At 42.4% G+C, this 27574-nt stretch overlaps 1 protein-coding gene across 5 annotated transcripts in view; it reads left to right on the top strand.

Moving 5' to 3' along the window:
• hecw1a (HECT, C2 and WW domain containing E3 ubiquitin protein ligase 1a) overlaps positions 1-27574 on the top strand; it is an 88025-nt gene that overhangs the window by 48199 nt on the left and 12252 nt on the right. For 4 of the 5 annotated variants that reach the window (XM_086160322.1, XM_086160321.1, XM_086160319.1 and 1 more), the window contains 13 exons: positions 2622-2722; positions 6237-6337; positions 7802-7987; positions 8245-8379; positions 8613-8712; positions 11077-11173; positions 13094-13177; positions 13281-13387; positions 18209-18323; positions 18992-19105; positions 19309-19461; positions 19696-19794; positions 22958-23087. In XM_086160322.1, coding sequence (XP_086016448.1) covers positions 2622-2722; positions 6237-6337; positions 7802-7987; positions 8245-8379; positions 8613-8712; positions 11077-11173; positions 13094-13177; positions 13281-13387; positions 18209-18323; positions 18992-19105; positions 19309-19461; positions 19696-19794; positions 22958-23087 — 1522 coding nt within the window. The remainder of the gene's footprint in view (positions 1-2621; positions 2723-6236; positions 6338-7801; positions 7988-8244; positions 8380-8612; positions 8713-11076; positions 11174-13093; positions 13178-13280; positions 13388-18208; positions 18324-18991; positions 19106-19308; positions 19462-19695; positions 19795-22957; positions 23088-27574) is intronic. The other variant, XM_086160323.1, reaches the window with a different exon arrangement.

Here is a 27574-nt window from a genome sequence, read left to right as displayed (position 1 = left end):
GGGAAGAGAGATCCATGTCATCCCTTCGGGCTGTGCCTGGCTGACCCCCATGGGTGCAGGCCCAGCCACCAGGCACTCACCATTGAGCCCCGCCCTTGGGTCTGGCTCTTGGGGGGCCCGGTGACCCGCATAAGATAAGAACAACTTTATTAATCCCGAAGGAAATTGTTGTGCCAGAGTTACAGAAAATATAATATTAATAAATAATAAAAGAAAAAGGCAGAATTAGAAATAAAAATAAACTATAAACTATAAAGTGTCTCAGTGAAACTATCAAGTGTCTTAAATAAAATTAAAAAGAAAAGTAGAAAATTTCCAAAAGAGACACTAGGTGAGGAGAAACTCTGGCAGGCAGCCGCCCGAGGCAGCGCCGGAAGGAAGCATCCGCGCAGGGCAAAACTGGGTCCAATTACATTACCCTTCATGAGGGTCTTCTGAACTGTGCTTTGTCTGGTCCCTGTTTGCCTTGGATGACCCTTCCAGGGGCATAAAGCCCCCAACAACATTGCTCCTAGGATCAATGGGCTGCACAAACACCTTCACCATGATAAGGTGGCAACTCAAGGAGGAGTAGGCAAATGATAAAACACCCATAATCACCATCATCATTCAACTTACATTTGATTCCATGTCTACAAGTTTAATCTGAACAGGGACATAACATCACAACATGTCAGAAATTGACAATTTGTCACGGGTCGGGAGGCGGACTCGAGCAGGGAACCACACCAGGGCTAGAATATGTTCGGATGTTTTATTTTTAACCATGGGATGTGGGGTCTTTGCAGGGTCGAGGTCCGATGTCACACCGGCCGGCTGGGTCTGGTCGTAACGGGGTTCTTGCAGGGTCGGGGTCCGGTGCTCCACCAGGGGGTCTCACAAGGTCAGGGTTGTTGGGCAAAGGGGAAGTCCAGTCACCAAAGCTAGGTCCAGTCGTGACGGGGTCGTGGGGATCCACAATCCCCCAGCACCAGACAGAGCGTGCCACTGCCCTTTATAGAGATCTTGATTACTGGCCGCTGCTGCAGCTGGCGCCGATTCTTAATTGGACCTAGCCGTGTCTCCTCTCAGCTGCCGAGAGGAGATCGTGACAGTACCTCACCCTCAACGGGCTCCTCCCGGCGCCCCATGGAGCCGGCCTACACCCAGGAACAGGATGCGGTACTGGGAGCCGCCAGGTCTAACTGGAAGCGGCACTAGGAGCCGCCAGGTCTAACTGGAAGCGGCACTAGGAGCCGCTGGGGCGATGTGGCTCTTTAGTGAAGGTATTCAGGGTGTCTCAGGCAGGCAGGGTGTCGCAGAGCCAGGGTGTCGCAGGCAGGGTTGCATGAAGGGCCCCAGGCAGGGTTGCAGGAAGGATCAGGGCAGGATCTCAGGAAGGGTCTCCGGAAGGATCCAAGGCAGAGTTACAGGAAAGGGCCCCAGGCAGGGCCCCACAATCCTTCAGCCCTGGGACCTCCAGTCGATCCTTCCTACGAACCTTCTCGATCCCTCGCGAATTCCCCAGCCCTGAGCAGCGCATGCCGCTGCTCTTTATGGGGCCGGGTAATTAGCGGCAGCTGGCACAGATTGCCAATTTGATCCAGCCGTGTCAGACCCTGTCAGTTCCCCCACCTCAATGGGCACCTCCTGGCGCCCCACGGAGCCGGCCTGGGTGGGTGTGGTTCCCAAAGTCCATGGTGGCCAGGGAATTCTGTCACGGGTCGGGAGGCGGACTCGAGCAGGGAACCACACCAGGGCTAGAATATGTTTGGATGTTTTATTTTTAACCATGGGATGCGGGGTCATAGCAGGGTCGGGGTCCGATGTCACACCGGCCGGCTAGGTCTGGTCGTAATGGGGTTCTCACAGGGTCGGGGTCCGGTGGTCCACCAGGGGGTCTCACAAGGTCAGGGTTGTTGGGCAAAGGGGAGGTCCAGGCACCACGGCTAGGTCCGGTCGTGGTGATCCACAATCCCCCGGCACCAGGCAGAGCGTGCCGCTGCTGCAGCTGGCGCCAATTCTTAATTGGACCCAGCCATGTCCTCCTCTCAGCTGCCGAGAGGAGATCATGACACAATTAGTTGGAAAAGAGAGATGAAGTATGAGCCGTGACTTTAAGTCACATAGAAATTCCTAACAAGAAAGATTAATCTGTTGGTTAGGTCATATGTAGGTTAAAATTTAAGCCCTTAATGTCCTGAACATTGGCTAAAGAGAGACACTTCATTTGAAGTCAGAATCCTCTGTGATGTATGAGAAGTTCAATACATGCACATTTTGAAATGTTAGACTTCAATTTTACATATATTGATTATTAAGATGTTTTTTTGATGTTGCAAAGATTTTTTCTTGATCAGATTTAAGGAAAATATATTATAGTAACATTGATGTAATCTCTTGTAAGGTGTTACAGATTCTATTTGTGACCATGATAATGTTGATTAAAACTGAACATTTATATATATACAGAGTAAATAGGACAGTCGTTAATGAATGCATCATGCCCCTGCTGCTGCTGCAGCTGACTGTAGGCTGGAGTAAGACTGTTATCTGCTGCTTGGACACAGAACTCCAGCAATTGCATTTTCTACTCCCTTTAAAAATAAAACTGTAAAAATAATGATTTATTATTTCTGCAGGTACCAGAGCATCCAGAGAACCATGGCAACCGAGGAGGAGGGCAATCAGAGGCTGGAATGGAGCAGCAGCACAGAGACAGATTCAGATTCTGCCCAAAATGGTAATTTTCTCACTCTTACCCCTTAAGACCAATAGATACACAGAAAGACAGACTGATTAGTTGTGATAACCATATTGCATTAATGAAATATTTAAGTATTTTAAATAAATATATATAGTTTCAGCTAAAGAACCTTCTTTGTCTCCTCCTTTCGGCTTTTCCCTTCAGGGGTTGCAACAGCAAATCAACTTTCTCCTTCTAGCCCAGGCCTGGCCAACCTGTGGCTTCCGAGCCGCATGTGGCTCTTAAGCTCATGTTGACTTTTGTGTTTGTGTGGTTTTTACTGGTGCAATCGCATGCCACTCCAGTGTTCTCTGGCACAGCAAAAAAAAAAAAAACACACACAAACACAAAAATCGACATGAACGTAACAGCTGCATCTGGCTAGAAAGCCACAGGTTGGCCAGGCCTGATCTAGCCCAATTCTCTCTATCCTCCTCTCTCACACCAACTACCTTCATATCTCCACTAAATGGAGCTGCGCTATAGGGAAGGTCAACAAAACAGTCAGATAAGTCGGTCAAACTTTATTAATAGAATACAAACCATCGTTCTGACAACTCTGTTCACTCCCAAAACAAGTTAGTGCATTCACAATAAGGTACCATACGTACTAGTAGCTCTTACCGGTATTTGTGCGGCCTTTGTTGAAAATGTTGAATGTTTTTTCAGCTCCATTTGTCACAGTTTCAAAGCATTAAAACGAAAGCACCAAGAAGGACCGCCTCTAAATTCATGGATGTGAAGTTTGCATGCTAGCACTGTTGCCTTCATTCGAATAGTGACCGTGGTGACGCTTCTACTTGCTGCTCTCTGTTCAACAACCCACTGTTCAAGTTTGTCCTTTAACTGTAGCCATCTCACTTTGTTCCCTCGGAAACTCTGTTTAATCTTCCTTACTTGGCGCAGGTCATCTTGTTGCTTCCTCCACTTCCGTACCATTGATTCGTTAGTGTTGAATTCTCTCGCTGCTGCTCTATTCCCATGTTCTACTGCATGACTGATTGCCTTGAGTTTAAACTCTGTGTTGTAAGTGTGTCTCTTGAAAGATGCCATTTTGGGGACTTTATACACTCACAAGTGGTGTGGGACTGGAATTCCCCTTTACCATTTTTACCACTGCTACTTCGTTGACGCGCACACACACATACACCCACAAATGGAAATGAAAATGCACAATTCGCACAGTCATTTATCCCAGGAGAAAATGGAGTCGGCGGCTGCTTCCCGTAGTTTCGAGACCTCTTGCAGCTCAATATTGATCAATATATAAGGCGCAGCGCACTGTCGGTTTTTGAGAAGATTAAGGGCTTTTAGGTACGCCTTCTAGTGCTGAAAATACAGTACTCTTTCCATTTTCCGACCACTCTCCTAGCATCTATCAATACATTTCCCTTTCTATCCTTAATCACCCGGACCTGTTGTACATCCTTTCCATCTTTATCTCTTTGTTTCCCCGACCCACATAGATCATTCTCTCCCGCCCTTTGTTTTGTCTTTGCTACCTCTATCTTTACCTTACGTTGTATCTCCCTGTACTCCAGTCTGTTCTCTTCAGTCCTCTCAGTGCCCCACTTCCTCATTCCACCACTAAGTCTCCTTATCTACTTTCCTTCCAGATGACACACCAAGTGCTCTCCTACCTGTCTCCCTGATGACGCTAGCTGTAGTTGTCCAATCATCTGGAAACTCTCTGTGACCACCCAGTGTCTTTCTCAACTCCTCCCTGAAAAACCATACAACGCTCCTCCCTTTTCAGCTTCCACCACTTTGTCGTCTGCTCTGGCTTTGTCCTCTTAATCTTCCTTATTACCAGAGTCATCCTACAAACCACCATCCTATGCTGTCTGACTACGCTCTCACCTACAACTACTTTGCAGTCACTGATCTCTTTCAGGTTACCTCGTCTATACAAGATGTAGTCTACCTGCATGCTCCTACCTCTGCTCTTATAAGTTACCCTATGTAGCTGTTTTTTCTGGAAAAAAGATGTTCACTACAGCCATATCCATCCTTTTGCAAAATCTACCACCATCTGTCCCTCTGCATTCCTATCCTGTATACCAAATCTGCCTATCACTTCTTTATCCCCTCTATGGCCTTCACTAACATGACCATTGAAGTCTGCACCAATTACCACTCTCTCATCTCTGGGGATATTCTGCATCACTTTATCCAACTTATTCCTGAACTTCTACTTCACCTCAAATTCACATCCCACCTGCAGGGCATAGCCACTAACAATATTGGTAACACACTTTCAACTTCTTGTTTAAGACTCATAAGTCTGTCTGACATTCTTTTCACCTCCTGAACGTTCCTAGCACACTCCTTCAAAATGACTCATACCCCATTTCTCTTCTTGTCAGCACCATGCTAGTGCAACTTAAAGCCTGCTCCTTAGCTTCTAGCCTTACTACCTTTCCACCTGGTCTCCTGGACACACAGTATGTCCACTTTCCTTCTCTGCATCATGTTGACCTACTCTACCTTTTCTTGTCATCATCCCAATATTCAAAATCCCTCCTCTCAGTCCCAGACTCTTGCCTTCCCTCTTCTCTCTTTTCTTTCGAACACACCTTCCTCCTCTCCTTCTTTGACCTGCAGTAGACCAGTTTCCTTTGGTTCCCTGTGGGTCATTGGTAACACTAGCGGTCATTATTAATCCAGGCCTCGACCGATCCAGTATGATCTGGTTATTATGGTTGATTTGCATGTTTTGTTTTGGCAAAAGGTTCACGCCAGATGCTGACACAACCCTCTGCATTTATCCGGGCTTGGGAGCAGCTCAGGGAGACACTGCCCCATGCCCTTCAGAGGCTGGCTCAGGGAGACACCGGCCAGCGCCGCCCTTAGGCTGCACTATTTTCTTCTAAAGTACCAATTTCTGAAATCTATATCATGACTGTTCATTGATGCACACAAAAAACCTTTCACACATGGTAATGGTCTGTGTATTAAGTCAAAGTCAGCTTCATTGTCAAGTTCTTCACAGATACTGGACATACAGAGGCATTGAGAAAACGTTTCTCACAATCCCACGGTGACATGAAATTAACAAAATAACAGGAGTGCAAATTATCAGTAAGGTGCACTGTTGCATTAAACAATAAACTTGAACTTTGACATATGAAGTATAGAGTGCATTCATAGACAGACTGATATAATGACATGAGAGAGTAGCAGCAGAGGTGTTTCTTTGTGTACAGTTTAGTGCAGAGGTTAGTAGGCAGTACCATAATGCTATAAGGTGCATTAGCAGCATGATGATTCTCAGTGAAAAGTAGAAGCAGCGCAAAAAAGAAAAAGTGGTTATTGTCATGATCTTGGGAGGGTGTGTCTGACCCAAACACGAGGCTTCATGAGCTGCCGGCAGCTCATGAAGCCAGCTGAAATCATTCACCTGCTCAATCAGCACATAGACACATAACCCCGGATCCCAACAGTACTTTTTCTATTTATTATCAGGGCTCATATGGATATATTAAAGGGCTCATCTGCTATTTTTCTCCAGGTCCTGCCTTCAATTCCCAGAAGATCACCCATCTCCTCCAGTCACCTGCTGTCAAGTTCATCACACACCCAGAGTTTTTCACTGTGTTACACAGCAATTACGTAAGTGTGACACTTAGACTGACAATGACCTTGGACAATGAGCTGGATAAATTCAATAACAGAAAAACATATTCACACCCCTAACCCTAAATTGTGTCAGCAGTTAGGGAGTTACAAAATATTGTTAAAGCAGGGGTGTCAAACATACGGCCTACAGGACGGAACCGGCCCGCAAGGAAGTTTAGTCAGGCCCGCAGGATAATTTGAAAGTGAAAAAATGCATACAAGACAAGGATTTAATTTTTTTAATTAAATGCAATCCAAGAATTTTCCACTAGGGAGCGCAATATTTTGGTCAGAGAAGAACACAATCCGCATCACTGAGACAGACCAATCAGCAGACGTTATCAATGCGCCATCTGCTGCTTGTTACGCTGTTGTTTCTACCTCCCCGCTACTCCCTCATTAGCCAAAATGTCGTTATCAAAACAGAGGAAAGTAGATAAAGAGTGTAGAATTTTCAAAGAAAAATGGACTACGTCCTATTTATTTATGGAGACTCATGGGAAACCTTTGTGCTTGGCGTGTTTGCAACAAGTTTCGGTATTTAAGGAATGTAAGATTCAGTGCCACTACGAGACTCATCATAGCAAACTGTATGACAGCTTGCAAGGGCAACTGAGAAGAGATAAGATCAACGAATTGCTGGCGGGTCTGAGGAAACAGCAGTCCCCTTTCACCGATAGCCGAGAAATCATTGCAGCAGCGATAAAAGCCAGCTACCTAATTGCTAGTGAAAATGTACTATTTAATGTTAGTAACTAGCTTTACTGCAAACAAGTATGGTGGAATTCTACTTTTCATGCAACTCCATACGTTTTCAGTATGTATTGTATGTGTATGCATGTTTCATGTATGAAGTTTACACATTTACAGAACAGGTGAATACTTTCTTCCTTACACATTTTATAGCACTCTTTTTAGTTTGTTGGGTGTAGGCAGGGATTCAGTTTAGATTTTATATGCACATGTGTAAATGGTTTAAAAATCCCTTTCTTTATAAGTCTCATTTAATCTTAAAGTGCATTTCTATATTTGTCAATACCAATTACTTAGAGTTTAGAGTTAAAGTTTTGTGCCTTTTTACGATCAGTGGGATCAGTTGCAATGCATACATGTGAATGATAAAAGTAAATTACATGTTTTTCTAAGGAAATATGAGGTGTTTCATGAAATGTTTGTATAAGGTTGTTCATTAATTTCCAAGATTTTCCTAATGTCCTTGTACATCATTACACCAAAACAGAGGAAAGACATGATATTTTGGTTATTTATTGCTGAGTATGCCATTATTTTAATGGTCCGGCCCACTTGACATCTACCTTTGCTGTATGTGGCCCACGATGAGAAATGAGTTTGACACCCCTGTGTTAAAGTGATATTTAAAGACAGTGAAAATGTAGATTATAAGTATCTCAACTATAAAGATCAAAAAATAAAAGTACAGATGTTGTTTGCCTCCAGTCAGCCTACCGGATGTTCACCAGCAGCAGCTGTGTCAAACATATGGTTCTGAAGGTGCGCCGGGATGCCAAAAACTTTGATCGCTACCAGCATAACCGAGACTTGGTGGTCTTCCTCAACAAGTTTGCTGACACACAGATGGAGCTGCCACGAGGATGGGAGATCAAGACTGACCAGCAGGGGAAGGTAGGACACACATGGTTGCTTCAGTAGCCTTTTGCAAGACTGATACAGGCAAAAAGTTTTGGAGTGATAGGAATGCTCACCTCTTTGATCTGAACATCAGTGTTTTTTGAGTACTCATTTTATAAAACCAGTCCAGATTAGGCGACATGACTGATATATGTAGGATAAAATACTCATAGTAAATTTTGGGATGGTTTTGTCAATCTTTTCTGCATAAACTTTTATTCCTACTAAATCTACATTTTTCTGTCTCTCAGTCCTTCTTTGTGGACCACAACTGTCGTGCCACAACCTTCATTGACCCTCGCATTCCTCTTCAAAGTGGCTATATGCCAGGCCACCTGGCCCACAGACAACACCTACAAAGATTACGCAGTTACAGCGCTGGGGAGGTACAGTAACCGCACAAAATGTCTCACAGCAGGCCGATGGAGATGTCTTCTTTAAATACAGACTTTTTAAATGGCTTATGAGTTAAATATGTCTTCCTATTTCTCTCTAAGAAAACAGGTAAAATATCTGAACCCCATGACAACACATATTGTATATATTTAATGAGCTTATTTGAAATTAAAATAAAAAATAAGTCACACAGTGAAACGGCTATATCTGTGATTTTCCCAAGGCTTCTGACGTGTCTAGGAGCCGTGGAGCATCCCTGATGGCTCGGCCTGGAAACAGTCTGGTTGCTGCCATAAGAGGCCAGCATCAAATGACAGCTCCATGTAAGCACTGGCATAATAATTTTTCTTTACTGATAGGACTGACAGGTAAGCTTATTGATTCCCAACTTCCACAAAGCCCCATGTTGTATCTTGGGTATACAGTATGTAGCTGTGCAAGCGAGAACAGGATTTGATAGCAAAACCATTGATTAGTATTCTACTGCAAGAGAATAAATTGATTTAAAATTAATAAATCCTAATGTAACAAAATCCCATTATTTTTATGTCACAATAGAAGCTGCAATACTAGGGCCTGGATAGAAGTTCAGGAAATATCATATATCTAATACTAATCAATTACATTTCATATTTGCATTAATATTTTTCTGCATCATTATTTTTCCTGCAATTAAACCCCCAAAAAGCAACCATTGCTGCTGATTGAGGATTTATAATAAAGAGAGACCCTTGTCAGATACAGTAGGGGGTTTGGTTGTGAGTGAGAGTAGTCCCTCATAGCTCTCACTAATTCTGGTGTCCAGTTACTTTTTTAATGAAGATACATTCTAAGGCATTTTAAGACAGTGTAAGTTCTTGATGAAATAATGTTATCACTCAACCTTGGATTGAATATTTTACTGCACCATTTCTTAATTAGAAAGTACACCCTGGACTGGTCACCAGTCAGTCACAGGGCCACATATACAGACAAACAAATCATTCACTTGGGGCAATTTTAGCCTGCATGTTTTTGGACTGTGGGAGGAAACCCAGGGTGAGACCATAGAAACGGCAGACAGATTCCCTTGTTTGATTCCCTTGTCGTAATCAAACCGGGTTTCTTCATGCTGTGAGGCCGCAGTGCTAACCACTGCATCACCACCCACGCTCAAATTTGTTTTTTTCAATTTTTTTTTCTCTGAGCTGTGGCCGCTCATTCTTGTGGTGACTTCTTACAAGCATAGTTAGCATGCTATGTGGCAAAGTGACAGCTGATATTGTATTCTTTTAAAGCTGCAATAGTTTCTTGGCATGTGAGACATACAGCTGTTTAGGACTCGAGTGGAAAAAAAAAAGTATTTCGTCCACTCCTTCTTAAACACTCGGCACTCACTGTCCACTCTTCTTTCCCTTGAGCCGCTCATTTTTATAGATGAGTTCAAAGGGCAAAGCGAAAAAGTGACCGAGGGTAATCTGCGACACTGGAGATTGCATGTTCTCCCCATGTCTGCGTGGAACCTCTGGTTTCCCCCAAAGTCCAAAAACATACAAAAATTGCCCCAAATGAGTGAATGAATGGTTGTCTGTCTATATATGTGGCCCTGTGACTGACTGGCAACCAGTCCAGGGTATACCCCACCTCTTGTCTGATGACAGCTGGGAAAGGCACCAGCATCCCCCGCAACCCTGAGTGCAGGATAAGCGGCAGACGATGGAGGAAAATTTGAGTGCATGCCTAACATTTGTGCTAATAAAAAGTCACAAAGTTTTACGCTGTGTACATTTTTAATCTGAAATGCCACTGTATGTGCTGTCAAAACACACAGTGTAAATCTATATAGTATAATCTATATCGTGTGAATCAAAACTGATTCTTGAATTACCAAATTGCTCTAATTCATGTTTTGTTGTTGGAAGTAAACATTATGACTGTAAACAGCACACTCATGTCGACTTTCCAGTTAAATATTTCATAAATATCCATAATATATCCATGAACATCCATAAATAAATATTTCAAAATAGTCAGTCGGTTTTCAGAATACAGTACACAGGCCTACCCTGCAAGTTTGAAAGATTGAGGCACTTGAAGACACTCTGCTGGCCAGTAAGACGCAGTCTGTTATAGATGAGGGATGGGAAAAATTGGTCAGGAGAGGGACTTCATAATGGCTGTGTCCAATAGCCAAAGAGGGGACCAGGAAGGGGAAGACTGTGGACCTGAGATCCGAAGGCATCGAAATGCAATGCAGAATGTCCTCAATGAACTGGTCAATACTGGACCAGTGTTTTGAAGTTATTGCTTGCTGCTTAAGGGATCATTGCTAAGACATACTCACTTCAGTTTCAAATAGGAGCCAACACTTCAGTGAATGATGAAACTTATACTTGAATGGCACAAAACTTTGCATTAAAAACTGATTTATAGGCACAGGTACTGTAAGTCCCAGCCTACGTTTGCTGTTTTTGATTTGCACCTTTTGGGATTTACCAACAGGCCTTTTATTTTTGGTTGGCCTGCTTAATTGTTATAATGGGCAAGTTAAATGTTATGTTCTCCACTTGGTGGAAAAATTTGACTTGGTCCCAAATATGGTCCCATATCAACCTCCATATCAATATTTTAAAGACTACAACATAAAAATGCAACACAACAAAACTGATAACTCTCTTTCTGTTTCCCATTATTCTCTCTCTTACTAGCTTACAATGACAAGATTGTGGCTTTCCTTCGACAGCCCAACATCTTTGATATGTTGCAGGAGCGACAGCCCAGCCTGAACAGAAACCATGCACTTCGGTATGCTGCCTTTCTAATTTGGGACTGTATCAGCCTGTTTATTTATTCATTCATTATCTATACTGCTTATCCTGCACTGAAAGTTGCAGGGGGCTGGAGCTTATTCCATCTATCAACTGGCAGGAAACAAGGTTCATCCGAGACCAGTCGCCAGTCAATCCCAGGGTCACATATAGAGACATTCAACCATTCACTGTTATTCACGCATCTTGGCAATTTAGTCTCCGATTAATGGTGTACATGTGTTTGGACTGTAGGAGGATTCTGTAGAACACAGAGGAAGCCCACGCAGACACAGGGAGAACTTGCGAGCTCCACATAGTCAGGCCCCCTTTCAGTATAGAATTAGGGACCTTCTGGCTGCCCAATTTTAGTTTATTGACTGAACATTACTCCTGTATTAATATATATTATATGTATTAAGGGTTCTCAATTCATGTTCAAGGTGAAGAAAACAGTCATGAAGTTAATCATAATTTAAAACGCAAAAAATGATAATAATAAATGTTATCCTAATGACTAATAATAATTATGGTGTTTTTTTTAAATGTGTTCCATGGATACCATGATTTTGCCCCTGCAGTTACTTCCGCACATTGTTTGTGTCCACATTCCAATGTAAGAATCATATGGCTATTTACACATGGTGAAAGTCTAAGCTGGATAACTATTGTCTGCAGGAATTGTTGTGAACATCTTGCAGCTGCCACATTGGACTGTTTAATTTTAGCTAATCTCTAATGTCTGACAATTTTTTTGAAGTAATTCCTGCGCCATCCCTTTATCATGTTTAATTGAAGGATAATCATGATATTATCTTTCAGAAAAACAGATAAAAATAACAATCTGGTTGTAATTGCATGGCTATATACTGAAACTGTGCAGCCATGGAAGCAAATTGGTATCATAATTCAAATTAAAATGCATTAGCAGATGGCTTTCATTTTCAGAATGAGGGAGTACATTTTGACTCATAATTAAAGTGAGTAATAAGTAATAAAAAGTGTATTTTCATTTTCATTTCCTGACAAGCAAAAAAATTATCAAAATTCAATTTAGCTTCGCAATCCCAAGGGGCACAGTAGAATGACGTCAGTGGCCAACCTTTTGCATCGTGGCTTGTTTGGGCAGCAGAGTACAATACACTGAGCTGGTTACCTGCTAGCTGATCGTTGATACTTATTAGCATGGTACTCCCAAACGTTGTCACGCAAATCATACAGTTACAGAACCCGATGGTTTTGGAGACATCTGAATCTGATGCCCATGACAGATCTGCACAGATTATAGAGAGCTATAGAGGCCAATACTCTGTCTGCCCTGGCCCTCTTCTCATTCCTTCAACACCTTGATGCAGTGGTGCCTGGAAGGGGACAACCATTAGTATCCCTTTCAATGCGATTTGCAATGTATTTGTTTCATGGGCCCAAAGTGAAGGACACAGCAGAGCTGTTGGGTACTATGAGGAGGTATCAATGTCATTGATAACGGTATCAGGAAAATCTAACAATTACAGAACCGCATAGAATTGCAGACAATTTCTGAATGGGATGCTGTGACATACCTAAGCAGATCACAGAGAGCGTGGCTTAACTCTTTGACCAAACAGATATTGTTATCATGGTACATTTCAATCACATTGAAAGGGATGCCGATGGCTGGCACCATCGCATTTAGTTTAAGGACTGGGAAGAGTCTGGCTTGAGCAACGTCATTGATAATGTTGTCTGTTAGAGAAGAGCATTCGGCCAAGCTCTCCATAACCCACCCAGGTGTATCACAAATTAATTATGAGTCAAAATGTGCTTCCACATTCTGAAAGTGAAAAAGCATTGGAGTCTATTCTGGAAATAATTAGTACATAAAACAACCTTTCCATCACCCTGAGACTTTAAGTTGCTAATCAGAATCAATCTTCAGAGAAAAGATCCACTACATCCGGTCAGAAGGAACCCTGTGTGTTGAAAAGCTGTCTTGTGATGCAGATCTAGTCATCCTTTTAAGGTATGGAACCGCAACCCGGTTATATTTTGCTGCAATTTATTGAACTGTAAAGTTAATAAGTTACACATCATTGTTTATTCTCTTTGATTTAATTTTCTCACAGTTTATTTGAGGAGGAGATAATGTCTTATATTCCACCTCACACCATCCATCCTGCCTTCAGCTTCTCCCCTCGCTGTTCCCCTGCCTCATCACCGCAGAATTCCCCAGGTAGGTCCCGCACACATTTGTATCCTCTTTATCTTAAATATATGTTGTATCAGTGACAGACTTGGATTAATAAGATACGATAAGATAAGATAAGATAAGATAAGATAAGATAAGATAAACTTTATACATTATATATTTATATATATTTTTATTATAAATATGAATATAAATAGAAAAGTAGAGGACAGAAGATAGCAAGACAAAAAAATCCACGAATAAATAGTCAACAGATGACAGCAGACATTAACAACAACATCAGGGATGACAATGGGCAACATCAAGGAGCAGTAAGGGTGAAAATTACACAACTGTAACTATACAACAATATAAACGGAGTGACAAAAATAAATAGCAATGAGTAGTATAAATAAACAAAAATACCCAGGATGTATGCGGGCTGGGACAAGCAAGGATAAGAGAGACAGCAAAGATAGGACATGACGTGAATGGGTGAGGTAGTGAATGGGGTTTATTCCCTCTTGTTGCACAGTCTACATATTGAGTGAGGATGAGGATAACGGGAGTGAGGGGGACATGGTTGAAGTCCCCGCTGATCAGGGTGAGAGTGCAGGGGTGGCGTGTGTGCAGGTCCACGATTGCCGAGTGGCTGAGGTCACTGGGGCTGGCTGCAGCCACAGACTGAGGAATATTGACAATCACCAAGATGGAGGGTGAAAACTCACGCGGGAGGTAGAAGGGCAAAGTCCTACCACCATGAGCTCCACATCGAGGTGCATATGTCTGGGGTTGCACCATTTCTTGTTAACAGATGGCAAGCCCTCCTCCTCTCTTCTTGCTGCGCCGCCTCCCTTGGTCGCGCGCATCAATGTGAAGCCGGGCAGATCTATGGCACTGTCAGGTATGTTTACCTGTAGCCAGGTCTCTGTGAAGGACAGCATGCTACAACCCCTGTAAGGCATGATGGCTGTCACAAGGGCTGCCAGTTCTTCGGTTTTGTCGGCGAGCGACCTTACATTCCCCATGATGACCCAGGGCAGGAAGGGCTTGCATCTCCTGTCCCTCATGGTTCACTCCCTCACCTTCGCACCGGCTTTCGTCCACCAGTGGGTGCTTCACCATAGCTTCTCGGCGATGCGCGCTGTGGGGAGTCCGGCTCCTTTTCTCATTTGGTGTAGTTCCTCCTGGTTGTATTTTATAATTTCCCTCAGTATTGGCAGGGGTAGCACTGTGGCAAACAACACAGTGCACCAGAGAAATGGTATATAGTCCCACATGCGAAAGAAGAGTGGACAGGTGAATAAATAACTCAAGAAAATAAAGAGGTTGTGTAAAAATACTAGGAGCTATTGCAACAGGCTGCCATCTTCCAGCGGCATCCTGATAAAAAAAAAAGGTATATGTTTTAAAACCCTCTATATTCACATGTCTTTTGAAGACTATATGTAAATGCATAAATTAATGTGAAGGTAAATAGTTACTCATCATGCTGAGGATTCCCAAAAATACAACATTTTATTAGATTACTTTTTATTTTTTCCCATTACCACCCTGACTGTGGTACACATCAGATGTCTACTGTTGTATCTAGGTCCATACTTGAAGCTGTGATGCGGCAAAGATAGAGCAGATAGACAGAAAATCTGTATGTTAATTTGCCACTGTATACCACATTGAATTTTGTGCGCAGTATATCACAAAATTCCGTCACTAGCAGCTAACATTCATCCTGTACTATTCAAAGGTAAGAATGTGGATATACAATGGATCCCAGCTTGAGTTTTAATCCCTTCCTAATAGTCAAGGTGCCTTGCCATATATTCTATATATAAAGAAATTTTCTTTGTATCCTATTTGTTTTCATTGCAAACTTGCTCTTTCTGCAATATGCAGTATATGCCAGTAATGACCTTGAATTTCATATGTCATATATATGTATATATATATATATATATATATATATATATATATATACTCAATCTCACAGTAGTAAGGACTGAGACATGAACTTACCAGATTTCCAGCAACTGGTATCAAATATCTTAGAAAATTATACACGCTCAACTGCCATTAATCGAGGAGCATTCAATGGATTCCATTAAGTGAGACACACAAACACACACACACGAAACGCATCGAAGCAATAATCAATACTATTTACCGGACCCTGTTCCGCCAAGTTAGGGTTGACTAATGCCAAATTAATGAGCTGTAGTTAACCCGAGGCAGACCTGTCCTGGGTCTGGCATGTTATCGATGAGAGGTCTGTGAATGGAAACCAGGTCACAGCGGGGGAGCCACAACAAAACAAGGTTCTCCATCTAACCTTATTCTCTGTATCCTCCTCTCTCATACCAGCTAACATCATATCCTCTAACACTACGTCCATAAATCTGCTCTTTGGTCTGCCTCTAGACCTCCTGCCTGGCAGCTCTAATTCCATGATCCGTCTTCCAATACAGTTACTATCCCTCCTCTGTACATGACCGAAGGATCTCAGTCTGGCTTCTCTGACCTTCTCTCCAAAACATCAAACATCTGCTGTCTCTCTGATGGACTCATTCCTGATCATATCCACCTAGCATCTTCATCTCTGTGACCTCCAACTCTGGTTCCTGTCTTTTACTCAATGCTGCTGTCTCCAACCCATACAGCATCACTGGTCTAACCACTGTCTTGTACGCCTTTCCTTTCATTCTGACTGATAGTCTTCTATCACATTTTACCCCTGACACTTTTCTCCACCTATTTCCACCTGCTTGAACCCATTCCTTTATCTCTGTTGATCTGGACTGTTGATCTTAAGTACTTGAAATCCTCCACCTTCTTGATTTTTACTCCCTGTAGTCTCACAGCTCCACATGGTTTCCTCTCATTGACACAGATATATTCTGTCTTGCTGCGACTAACTTTCATTCCTTGCCTTTCCAGAGCATACCTCCACCTCTCAAGATTTTCCTCAACCTGTTCTCTGCTCACAATGTCATCTGTGAAAATCATGGTCCATGGAGATTTCTGTCTAACCTCATCTGTCACCCTGTCCATCATTACTGCAGACAAGAAGGGGCTCAGAGCTTATCCCTGTTGGAGTCCCACCTCCACCTTGACCTTTTCTGTTACCCCTACAGCACACCTCACCACTGTCTCGCAGCTAGCATACATGTCCTGCACCAGTCTAACATACTTCTCTGCCACTCGAGACTTCCTAATACAATTCCAGAGCTCCCCTCTTGGCACTCTGTCATTTGCTTTTTCTAGGTCTCCAAAAGTGCAATGCAGCTCCCTCTGGCCTTCTCTGTACTTCTATATTAGCATTGTCAAAGCAAATACTGCATCTATAGTTCTCTTTCTAGGCATGAAGCCATACAGCTACTCACAAATGCTGATGTCTGTTCTCAGTTGAGTTTCCATTACTCTTTCCCATAACTTCATTGTATGACTCATCAACTTTATCCCTCAACTTTATTCCTTGCTGCAATTCTGCACATCCCCTTTACTCTTAAAAATGTTGTATCTGGCTCACTGGTAGAGCCCATGCTTCATATGTGTGAGGTCCTGGTTCAATCCCTGGTCACTTTGGCTAAAAGCATCTGCCAAATGACTGTAATGTAAAAGGGGCACCTCCATTTTCTCACTCTCGAAGATCCCATCAAATGATTCAACTAGAAACTCTACTGCTGAGATTGGTTATAATCATCTCAGACAAAAGGTGAGTCTCTGGTCTTTGTCAACCTGCATTCTCCAATCCCGGGCACTGTCTAAGAGGGTTGGTTCCACTTTTGGAGCTGGTTTTGTTGGGAGTTGTCCTGCTCCTAAAAACAGTGTGGTAGTTGTGTGTCCTGGCACTGGGGGAGGGAGGGCGTTGGCGGTAGATCTCCTTTCATCCAGGGCTATGGCCAGTGGTCGTAAACAACATAGCATAACAAGTTTACCAAACTTTTGATCTCACTCCAAGTCACTTAATCCATTGAATTTTTTATCCTCTGTGTCACTTCTGAGCAACTCCACCAACTCCGGAGGTAGACGATGTGCCACTTCCTCTTCTGCATGGCATTTTTTCAGACATCATTGTCTGTGCTCTGATAGAGAGGCTGTTGTGTAGCATGAAGTGGTAACACCAAGAAGGTCCTTCCATGAAGTGATTTATATTCATCACCTCAGTGACTACTTGGGCATAGTTGGGCGTAACTGCACCATTGACAAGCCTCTCCTGGCAGCACGTTCTTCAAGCACCCATTTGTGAACTTGTTCCTCTAGTTTGGGCCATCTAGCTTTTAGCCTGTGATTAGCTTTTTTGTTTTCTTCATTGCAGTTAGAGTATCCTCCGCTTTCGCCAGTCCCTCACTAGTTTCTGGCTCACTCCAAACTTTCTTTCTGCTGCTCTATTACTGTTTTCGACTGCATAGTTCACTACTTGCAGCTTGTAATCTGCAGAATATGATTTTCCTTTTGGGGGCGTTTGTGTTCATTCTTTCTCAGTTTTCTTTATAAGTTGATGTTTCAATTTTAAATTTTCCGTGAGACAGAAGTAACAGAAGAGGCAGACCCTGGCACACAAGCCTAGAGCGCACTCTTGCAGCAGTCAGTGTGAAAATAAGGAACATGTGAAATGTCCGTATATATTTTAATATATAAGTCGCACCTGAGTATAAGTCGCAGGACCGGCCAAACCATGTAGAAAAGTGTGACTTAGTCTGGAAAATACAGTATATATAGGTGTGCTCTATAGTCCAGAATTTACAATAATTTGTTTTTTGGTCTGGTCTTCACTTACTTGTGAAACAGCTCTCCTCTCTTAAATAATTAACTTCTTTTTGAGTGTCTATTTGTCTGTTTTTAACTTTCTATTCTGTTTATGTGCAGGCTTGCAGCGAGCCAGAGCTCCAGCTCCATACCGCAGAGACTTTGAGGCCAAATTGAGAAATTTCTACAGAAAATTAGAAGCAAAGGGATATGGGCAGGGACCAGGCAAGATAAAGTAAGAGTGGTTGCAGAGTACAATTTCAAATCATGCATAACGATCAAGAAATATGCATACAGTGTTTATATATGAATATCTGTGTGTGTGCGTGTGTTTATGTAAAAAAAACATATGTAAAAATTTTATGCAAATGTATGTAATATGTAAAAAAAAAATATATATATATATATATATATATACATGAAACATATTTTCATTTCAAGTCTTAAAAGTTTAACCACTAATCCCAAAGATGTTGCTGTCTTTTTCTTTCTTTCTTTTCCTTTGACTGGCTGCAGAAGCAAGCCGCACAGTTATGGATAGAAGTACAGAGAACAAACCAAGCTTCATTGATGTTTTTGTGAAACAGTTCGTGGCAGAAATTTTTAGATGAATTGGTCAGTCAATGTATATCACATGACTGTCACTGTGACTCACAGCCTGTGCCAGTCATGGCAGCAGTGCAGAATTTCAGTTTTTAATTAATGTATTACTGTATAATTTGAATTTACAAGTGCCCTAAGGCTAAGCTTAGATTAAGGTATTTCTCCTCATGTGTACAAAGAATATTTAGTGTTTATCTGAAAATAGCCATGCAGTGTTAAAATAGTCAGTGTTGTATTTTAATATGGAATCATGTTTCCAAACTTCCTTAAATCATGGCTACATTATTTTTTATTTTCTAGATTGCTGATCAGAAGGGAACACCTGCTCGAAGGAACATTTAACCAGGTGATGGCGTACTCCCGCAAAGAACTACAGAGGAACAAACTATATGTCACTTTCCTGGGAGAGGAGGGGTGAGGCGCATGCAAACTTATATGTTTAAGTTTTTTTGCTGTGCTCAGAACTGTTACAAAGTATCATGTTGGCCAATCGCGTAAAACCTTTTTTTTCTGAGCAGAATTACCATATAGTGTTTCAAAGTATAAGTACATTTCAAATTAACAAAGTGAACCAATTTTTCTCTCATGGTCTGTTTCCTTTATTTTCGCTTTCTCAGGTTAGACTACAGCGGTCCATCCAGGGAGTTCTTCTTCCTTTTATCTCAGGAGTTGTTTAATCCATACTATGGTCTGTTTGAATACTCAGCCAATGACACTTACACTGTGCAGATCAGCCCCATGTCAGCATTCGTTGACAATCATCTGGAATGGTATGTCATCAAATACACATCATGCACACAGACACATTTATACATGCATGCTCATGTGAATTACACTGGTTTGAGGGAAATGCCATTCAAAATGCTGATAATATACAATGTGATGATAATCTGCTTGTTGGATTATTCATTTGATTTTAAGCAGAAAATTCAATCTTTAATTTTACGCTTAAAATGTTTTGTGACAATTTGTGTGTGCGTGTAAATGCACGCATGTTTGTCCAGGTTCCGATTCAGCGGCCGTATCCTAGGACTGGCTCTAATTCATCAATACTTGCTGGATGCCTTCTTCACCAGACCTTTCTACAAGGCCCTGCTTAGACTGTTAGTACACAACAGCCCAAACACACAAATGCAAATTCCCTGGTTAAAAACTATTTCTTGACTTCAGCCTTTTGGAATATCTTCAGAATATCAACACCTTTAATATTGTGATGCAGTTTTGGATGTAGTGACAAAGTATCTTGAATTCACCATTAACTTTCACTGGAACAACACATGTACAGTGATACATTTGCGTTAAGCAAAGATATGCATCATACCATTTATATTATGCACTGGATCACTGGATCATTCTGTTTTTCTGTAATAGGGATGTTTACAGGTATATATTAAGTATATTAGCATCCACAGGTGATGGCCAGTTGCTCTGCATTCTCTAGTCATGTTTTTCTTGACATACTGCTGGACCCTCACAATAGGTTTTGAAAAGATTTGGGTGTTTCAAGTTTGTTGAGCAAGCTAACATTTTTGAACTGGTGTTATGAAATCATTGTAAAAGATCTATTTAACAGGTCAATTGTATATTTCTACAGTGAGAGATTTTTCAAAAGGTAGTTTGCCCTTATTTCTATATGATTTTTTTTCTGAAGACATAAAATATTTTTGGGAGTAAAAGACATTTAGTATGTCAACCTTGCCACCACTGTAAGTACTGTAAGTACTGTAAGGTACTAAAATATTTCATATTAGACTGAATAATATTGTCACAGTTAAAGGGTCTGGTTATTATAATGCCAGAGCCACTTCCACTCAACCTTTAAATTTCAATACCATTGCATCAAAATGACCACACAGCATCTTACCTCTGATTGACACCTCATTTGACCAATTGGGTTGATATATGGTATTTCCAGAGCTACAAATATTCAATGAGCTTCGAGTCATGTAAAAAAGACAGCCTCCTATTCCCAAACGTAGAGATCAGGTCAGTCAGCTCTGACACTGCAAATGTATGTGCAGCATTTAGTGTTGGGTTATAAAACAACTTCAGGAAGTCCATGGGTAGACATAACAACCAGCTGTTTCTTGTACATGTGTCTCTGCATGCAAGAGACTTTGTTTGGGGTGTTTTTTTAATTGACGGCAAAACATGCCAAATAGTGGGCATTTAGCCTGGGCAAGGCGATTCATGTGGTCATGAATTTTCAGTCCAGGATATACAGCAAGTGATGCATCTTCTGTGGATTCCTTGGAAGGAGATGTTCCTTGAAGAAGGAAATTTGTCCTTGAAAAGTAAGTGGAAACTTTTTTACAGTTACCCTTTTTTTATAGTAAGTAATTAAACAAGTTGCCATCTATTCTTGCCTTTGTTTACTTGTATGGGGATGGGGCATTTGGGAAGGGGCATTATTGTGCTGTGTCTGACTAATACAGCCTACAACATAATTTATGTAAATGAAAACCTGAAATTCTCTCATTTTGCATTAGGCCCACCGCTGGTTCAGATTCAGGTTGGAACCTGCCAAAAGATCAAATGGAGTAGATGAGTCCATTAGCTCCACTGATGAAGATCATCCAACTGCCTTCAAAGGAAGAACAAGAGCCAGAAAGAGGGGGAGTGGCTAGCCAAAGACACTTAACAAGATTTTTTGCTAGATTTTACCTATAATTTACAGCCGGGCAGAGTTGGCACAACTAATCAACACAGAAATCTGTTGTTGTGTGAGAGGAACAGACCTGACCAGTTGGGTTGCGTGCACCTCAAGTCTTTTCATAATCGATAAGGACTGTGAAACCTATGTAGTGTGTGCCGAGCTGAAGAAGTAGCACATGGAAGCTCATTAGGCAATATTGTGCAACACTAATCAACATGAAAGAGCCCATCATTCCTCATGAACCAAGCCTTGGAAAGACATAACCTTCCAGGACATCTTTTGTTCTCTTTTAATGGTGTTATACATGGGGCTTGTTGGCAGGGTAGCAATTTGTATAGTTTACCATTCCCAGATAAGGTAATTTCCGTAAAAGCGGGCCTCAGTATTGTCAAGGCTCTTCACCAGAATAGTGCAGAAGATGAGGCTGCAAAGGATGCAAGGAAACACAAAGACAGGGAAAGGGTAGATAAGAGAAGATTGCAATGAGACCTACCACCCACACCACGATGCTATATCTATTGATGAGAGGATGATGTCCTCAAAGGCTTGTGTGCTTTTTAAGCAGCGCATGGAGGCCAAGCCTTTTCAAAGATGTTTCAAGCTTTTTGTTCTAGATGACACCTAGCAACAGTTAGATGTGGGACTTTTTTGTACAATAGCAAGATTGATGGTGCTATTGGCAAGGGGTTAAAAAAGCAGCTTCAGAAAATAGCTTTGCAATGCAAACGGACCAGCACCAGCACTCCAGATGCATTCAGAGAGACAATTGATTAGCCAGTGTTGTAGTTGGGCTCTCAGAGGAGCATACATGGGCAATCACTACAGCCATCTCTGCTTGGGGCACATCACTGCCGGGTCTATTTCACATCTGATCGAACTAGTGTAGTTTGCTATTTGTTATAGCGGGTCTGCTTTTTTGTTTCTTTTGTGAATAAAAGATTTCCATCATCAAATTTCATTGTGACTCTTCTTTTAGAATGCACAACAGGGGCATTTGCATTTTACGATGTTAAGTATCACTTTTCAGGCTCTCACCTTTCACTTTTCTGACTACTTTATGTGGAAGCATTCAAGAGTTACAACCTTTTGATGTTGGTATCTCCAGGCCTTAGCCAAGGAGTTCATTTGGTGTCTCTGAATTGACAAATCAATAAAGCCTGGACATAAGCCAATAAAAAACATCTTTTTTTCCACTATTGGTGTGGGCTATTGACCTCTTGAGATTACTTGTATGATGCAGATGTATCCAGGGGTTATTGTTGCTCTGTGTTTGAACAGTGCCAGGATACGATTTGACAATGATTGCCCATGACCTGGATGATTGAGAAACTTTGTACCTGACATATCAAGTACAATTTACATTAAATTTGACTACTGAGATTAACATTTTAGTGTTGCCTTTATAGAGAGAGCAAACCTTAGCATGCACACAGTGTCTTATTTTAGCTTGGTACTTTTTTCATGTGTTTAGGCATTTTGGGGGTGACTGCCAATAGGTCTGGTGGCCAAGATGCATCTTGACAATTCTTGTAATTTGATGTGTTCTGAGAGATGTCGCTACTGATGGAACATTTTGCCAGCACACAGTTTGACCTTTGCTTGTTCCTCAGACCCACGGACCTGTCTGATCTGGAGTATCTTGACGAGGAGTTCCACCAGTCTCTGCAGTGGATGAAAGACAACGATATCACTGACATCCTTGACCTCACATTCACTGTGAATGAAGAGGTCTTTGGCCAGGTATGTGTTTGTCGGTCTCCAGAAGAGACTGTCTAAATCTTGACCATCTACATCTGGTGTATATCTGACGCTCTACTGTTCTTTACGATGCATAGTACGTATGTTATCACTCAAGGTTATATATTTTATATCAGGACCTCTCCAAGTGGTGTCTGCAAACCAGAGGCAGTCTTTCAAGGACTCCTCATTAGACACCATTAACACATTCATTCATTCATGCATTCATCCATCCATCCATCCATCCGTTACCACCTATCTGGGATCGGGTTATGGGAACAGCTGCCGAAGCAGAGAGCCCCAGACTTCCCTCTCCCAGGACACTTGGTCCAGTTTTTTTGGGGGGATCCCAAGTCATTCCTAGGGTCTGGGACCTACAAACACAGAATCTACAAAACACATGTAGATTTGTTTGGCGAACTCCCATATACCCTGAAACACCCTGCAGAGGGTTTAGAGGTTATCCACTGTTCCATGTCCAGGAAGAAAACCATACTGCTCCTCCTGGATCCAAGGTACAAGGACCTGTCAGACCTTCCCCTCTAGTATCCCTGAGTAGACTTTTCCAGGGAGGCTGAGGAGTATGGTCCCCATGGAGTTGGAGGGGCACCCTCCAATCCCTCTTTTTCTTCCATGCGATGCTGCAGCGGCATGTCAGCCAGGACAGCCCTACAACATCCAGAGCCTCAAGGAACCAAGAGCGAATTTCATCCACCCCAGGGCCTCACTACATAGGAGCTTTTTGACTCATTTCCCAGTCTCACTGTTGCTTACCCCTGAGCATTGAAGTCCCCCGGTAAGATGAGGTAGTCCCTGACATGAGTGCTCTCTAGCAGCCCTCTGGCAGGGACCCCAAAAGGGGTGGGTAGTCTGAACTGCTGTTTGTTGCATGGGCACAAACAACAGTCAGAACCTTTCCCCCAACATGAAGGCGGAGGGAAGCTACCCTCTTATTCCACTGGGTTGAACCCCAAAAGACACCGAGTCAGGGGGAAACCCATATGCCCACTGCTGCCAAGCATCTCTCAGCGAGGACAACTCCATAGTAGAAATGAGTCCAGTCCTTCTCAAGAGGCCTGGTTCTATAGCCCAACCGTTGCGTTGAGGTGAGTCTGACTATATCTAGCCAGAACCTCTTGTGCCCTTGCTGAGGCTCCTTCCCCGACAGAGAGGTAATGTTCCATGTTCCGAGAGCCAACTTAAACTATCAAGTTATCCAAGCTATAATTGGGCAAAGGCAGGGTACACCCTTGTCATTTGGTCATATGGCCATATGTAGAGACAAAAATGTCTTTGGTCGTTCTCTATGCATCGTGCCTGGCAACTCCAACCATAGCATAATTTCTATCAATATATTCACTATCTCTCCTCTGTACATGATCAAACCATCTCAGTCTGACGTCTCTGACCTCATCTCCACAACATCTAATATGTGCTGTCCCTCTAATGGACTTATTCCTGATCCTATCTATCATCATCTCACCCAAAGAGAACCACAACATCTTTATCTCTGCTACCCCCAGCTCTGCCTCCTGTCTTTTCTTCAGTGCCACTGCCTAAATCGTATAGCATCGCCGGTCTCACCGCTGTCTTGTACACCTTCCGTTTTATTTTGTCTGATACTCTTAATCACACATTACCACTGACACATTTCTCCACCCATTCCAACCTGCTTGAACACTTTTCTTCATCTCTTTTCCATTGTGGACCCTGAGTACTTAAAATCCTCCAACTTCTTTAATTCCATCCCCTTTAGCCTCACTGTTCTACTGGGGTCCCTTTCATACACACATGTAGTCTGTTTCGCTAAAGCTAATCTTCATTCCCCTCCTTTCAAGGACATAACTCCACCTCTTAAGATTTTACTCCACCTGCTCACTAGAGATCACAATATCATCAGCAAACATCTTGGTCCCTGGAGATTCCCGTCTAACCTCATCTGTCAGCCTGTCCCTCACTATTGCGAACAACAAGGGGCTCAGAACTGACCATTGATGTAGTCCCAACTCCACCTTGAACTTCTCTGTTCCAACTACAGCATACTTAACCATTGTCTAGCAGCTTATATACATGTCATGCACCAGTCTTACATACTGTACTTCTCTGCCAATCCAGACATCTTTCATAGCTCCTCTCACAGCATGCTTTGCTTGGTGAGAGCAAAGGTGAGAGTATGTTTTTTTTTAGAACTACAAAGGAACAATGCAGGCCCCTTTGACCTTCTCTGTACTTCTCTAACAGCATTCTTAAAGTAAATACTGCATCTGTAGTACATTTACTAGGCATGAACCCACGCTGACTTCTGCTCTCAGTGTAGTTTCTGTAGTTTCTCACTGTTTCCTATATCTTCAATTTATTCATCAACATTATTCCTCTATAGTTATCGCAATTCTGCACATTTCACTTATTCTTTAAAACGAGCATCATTGCAATTCTCCATGTCTCAGCCATCTCCTCATTCTATCACCCTTTTTAAATAATTTAACCAGAACCAACTGCCACCTCTCCTAAGACATTTCCATACCACCACAGGTATATCATCAGGACCAACTGTGTCTCAACTTTTCATCCTCTTCAACACCCCCTCACTTCACTTTTACTAATCTCTGCTACTTTTATTGTCAATAATAGTCACCTCATCTACCCTTGCCTCTCTTTTGTTTTCCTCATTCATCGGCTCAAAGTACTCTTTCCATCTTTCTATCACTAGTCTGGCACCCATCAATACATTTGCATCACTCCTTAATATACCAAACTTGCTGTATGTTTTTCCCACCTCTATATCTGTTTTGCTACCTTTAGAAATCATTTATAAACCTTTTAAGCCTTTGTTACCTTTACCTATACCTTGCACAGCACTTCCTTGTACTTCTGTCTGCTCTTTTCAGTCCCCTCGGTCTCCCACTTCTTTTCTAACCTGTGTTTTCTGTGTATACTCCTCTGCTTCCTCATTAGACCACCAAGTCCCCTTTGTTACTTTCTTTCCTTACGACAAACCAAGTACTCTCCTACCTGTCTCCCTGATCGCATAAGCCATTGTTGTTCACGCTTCTGAAAGATGTACCTGACCAGCCTTTCTCAACTCCTCCCTAACAACCATACAACATTCCTCTCTTTTCAGCTTTTGCCACGTTGCCCTCTGCTCTGCCTTTGTATTACTCATCTTTCTAGTCATCAGATTCAGTCTACAAAAAAAAACATCCTATGATGTCTGGCTACACTCTCACCTACAAATACATTGTGTCAGTGATCTGCTTGAGATCATCGTCTGTACGAGATGTAGTCTACAGTACCTCTGTGCTCCTACCTCCACTCTAATAAGTTACCATGTATTCCTGCCTGTAATGGAAAAAATTATTTGCTACACCCGTTCCATAGTTTTGCAAAGTCAACCACCATCTGTCCCTCTGTGTCCCTAACCTTGATACCAAACCTTACCATCACTTCTTCATCACCTCTATTACCTGCACCAACATGTCCACTGAAGTCTGTACCAGTTTTCACTCTCTCAACCCTGGAGATATTCTATATCTCTTCATCTAACTGACCCGAGAATTTTTTCCGTCTGTAATTTACATACCACCTGTGGGATGTAAGTGATAGGTACATCCCACCTGTGGTATGTAAGTAGCCACTAAAAACATAGGGCTCCCTCAATTTCGAGTTTCAGACTCATCACTTTATTTGACTATTTTCACCTCCAGAACATTCCTAAAAACTCCTCTTTCAAGTTAACACCTACTCCATTTCTCTTCCTGTCAATACAGTGATAGTACAACTTAAAGCCCATGCCTAAGCTTCTAACTATTTCCACCTGGTCTCCTAGACATAGTATAACCACTTTCCCTCTCTACATCATGTCAACCAACCCTCTAGCTTTTCCTGTCACTGTCTATATATTCAAAGTCCCTGGTCCCAGACTCATGCATTTCCTCTTCTCTCTACTTCTGAACATGCCTTCTTCCCACAGTATCCCACTGATATCCTGTAGGTTATAAGCACAAATGCTTGTCATTATTAACCCGGCCCTCGATGAGAGATCAAAGGTTCAGTTAGCACACTTGGTTTTGGCACATTTTTCAGCTAGATACCCATCGTAACACAACTCTCATGCAGAGAACACACAAACCATCCACACAGAAAGCCCCCTTGTCAAAATCAAACCAAGTTGTCACAGGCCGCTGGGGGGCGGACTCGAAATGGGATCCATACCACCAAGGCTTAAATCAAGATTGGAGCTCTTTTATTTAGGTAGGCAGTGTGTCTCAGACAGGCAGGGTTGCTGGCAGGGTTACTGGAAGGGCCCCACAATCCTTCAGCCCTGGGACCTCCAGTTGATCCTTCCGTCGAGCCTTCTCGATCCCTCGCGAATTCCCCAGCCCCGAGCAGAGCGTGCCGCTGCTCTTAATGGGGCCAGGTAATTAGCGGCAGCTGGCACTGATTACGAATTGGACCCAGGTGTGAGACCCTGACACAGGTCCCCTATTGCT

The sequence above is a fragment of the Fistularia commersonii genome, chromosome 15 (assembly GCF_037954325.1).
Source record: "Fistularia commersonii isolate RoL2024-O1a breed Wild chromosome 15, RoL_Fcom_v1.0, whole genome shotgun sequence".
NCBI lineage: Eukaryota > Metazoa > Chordata > Actinopteri > Syngnathiformes > Fistulariidae > Fistularia > Fistularia commersonii.
This window is presented reverse-complemented; position numbering and strand designations above follow the sequence as displayed.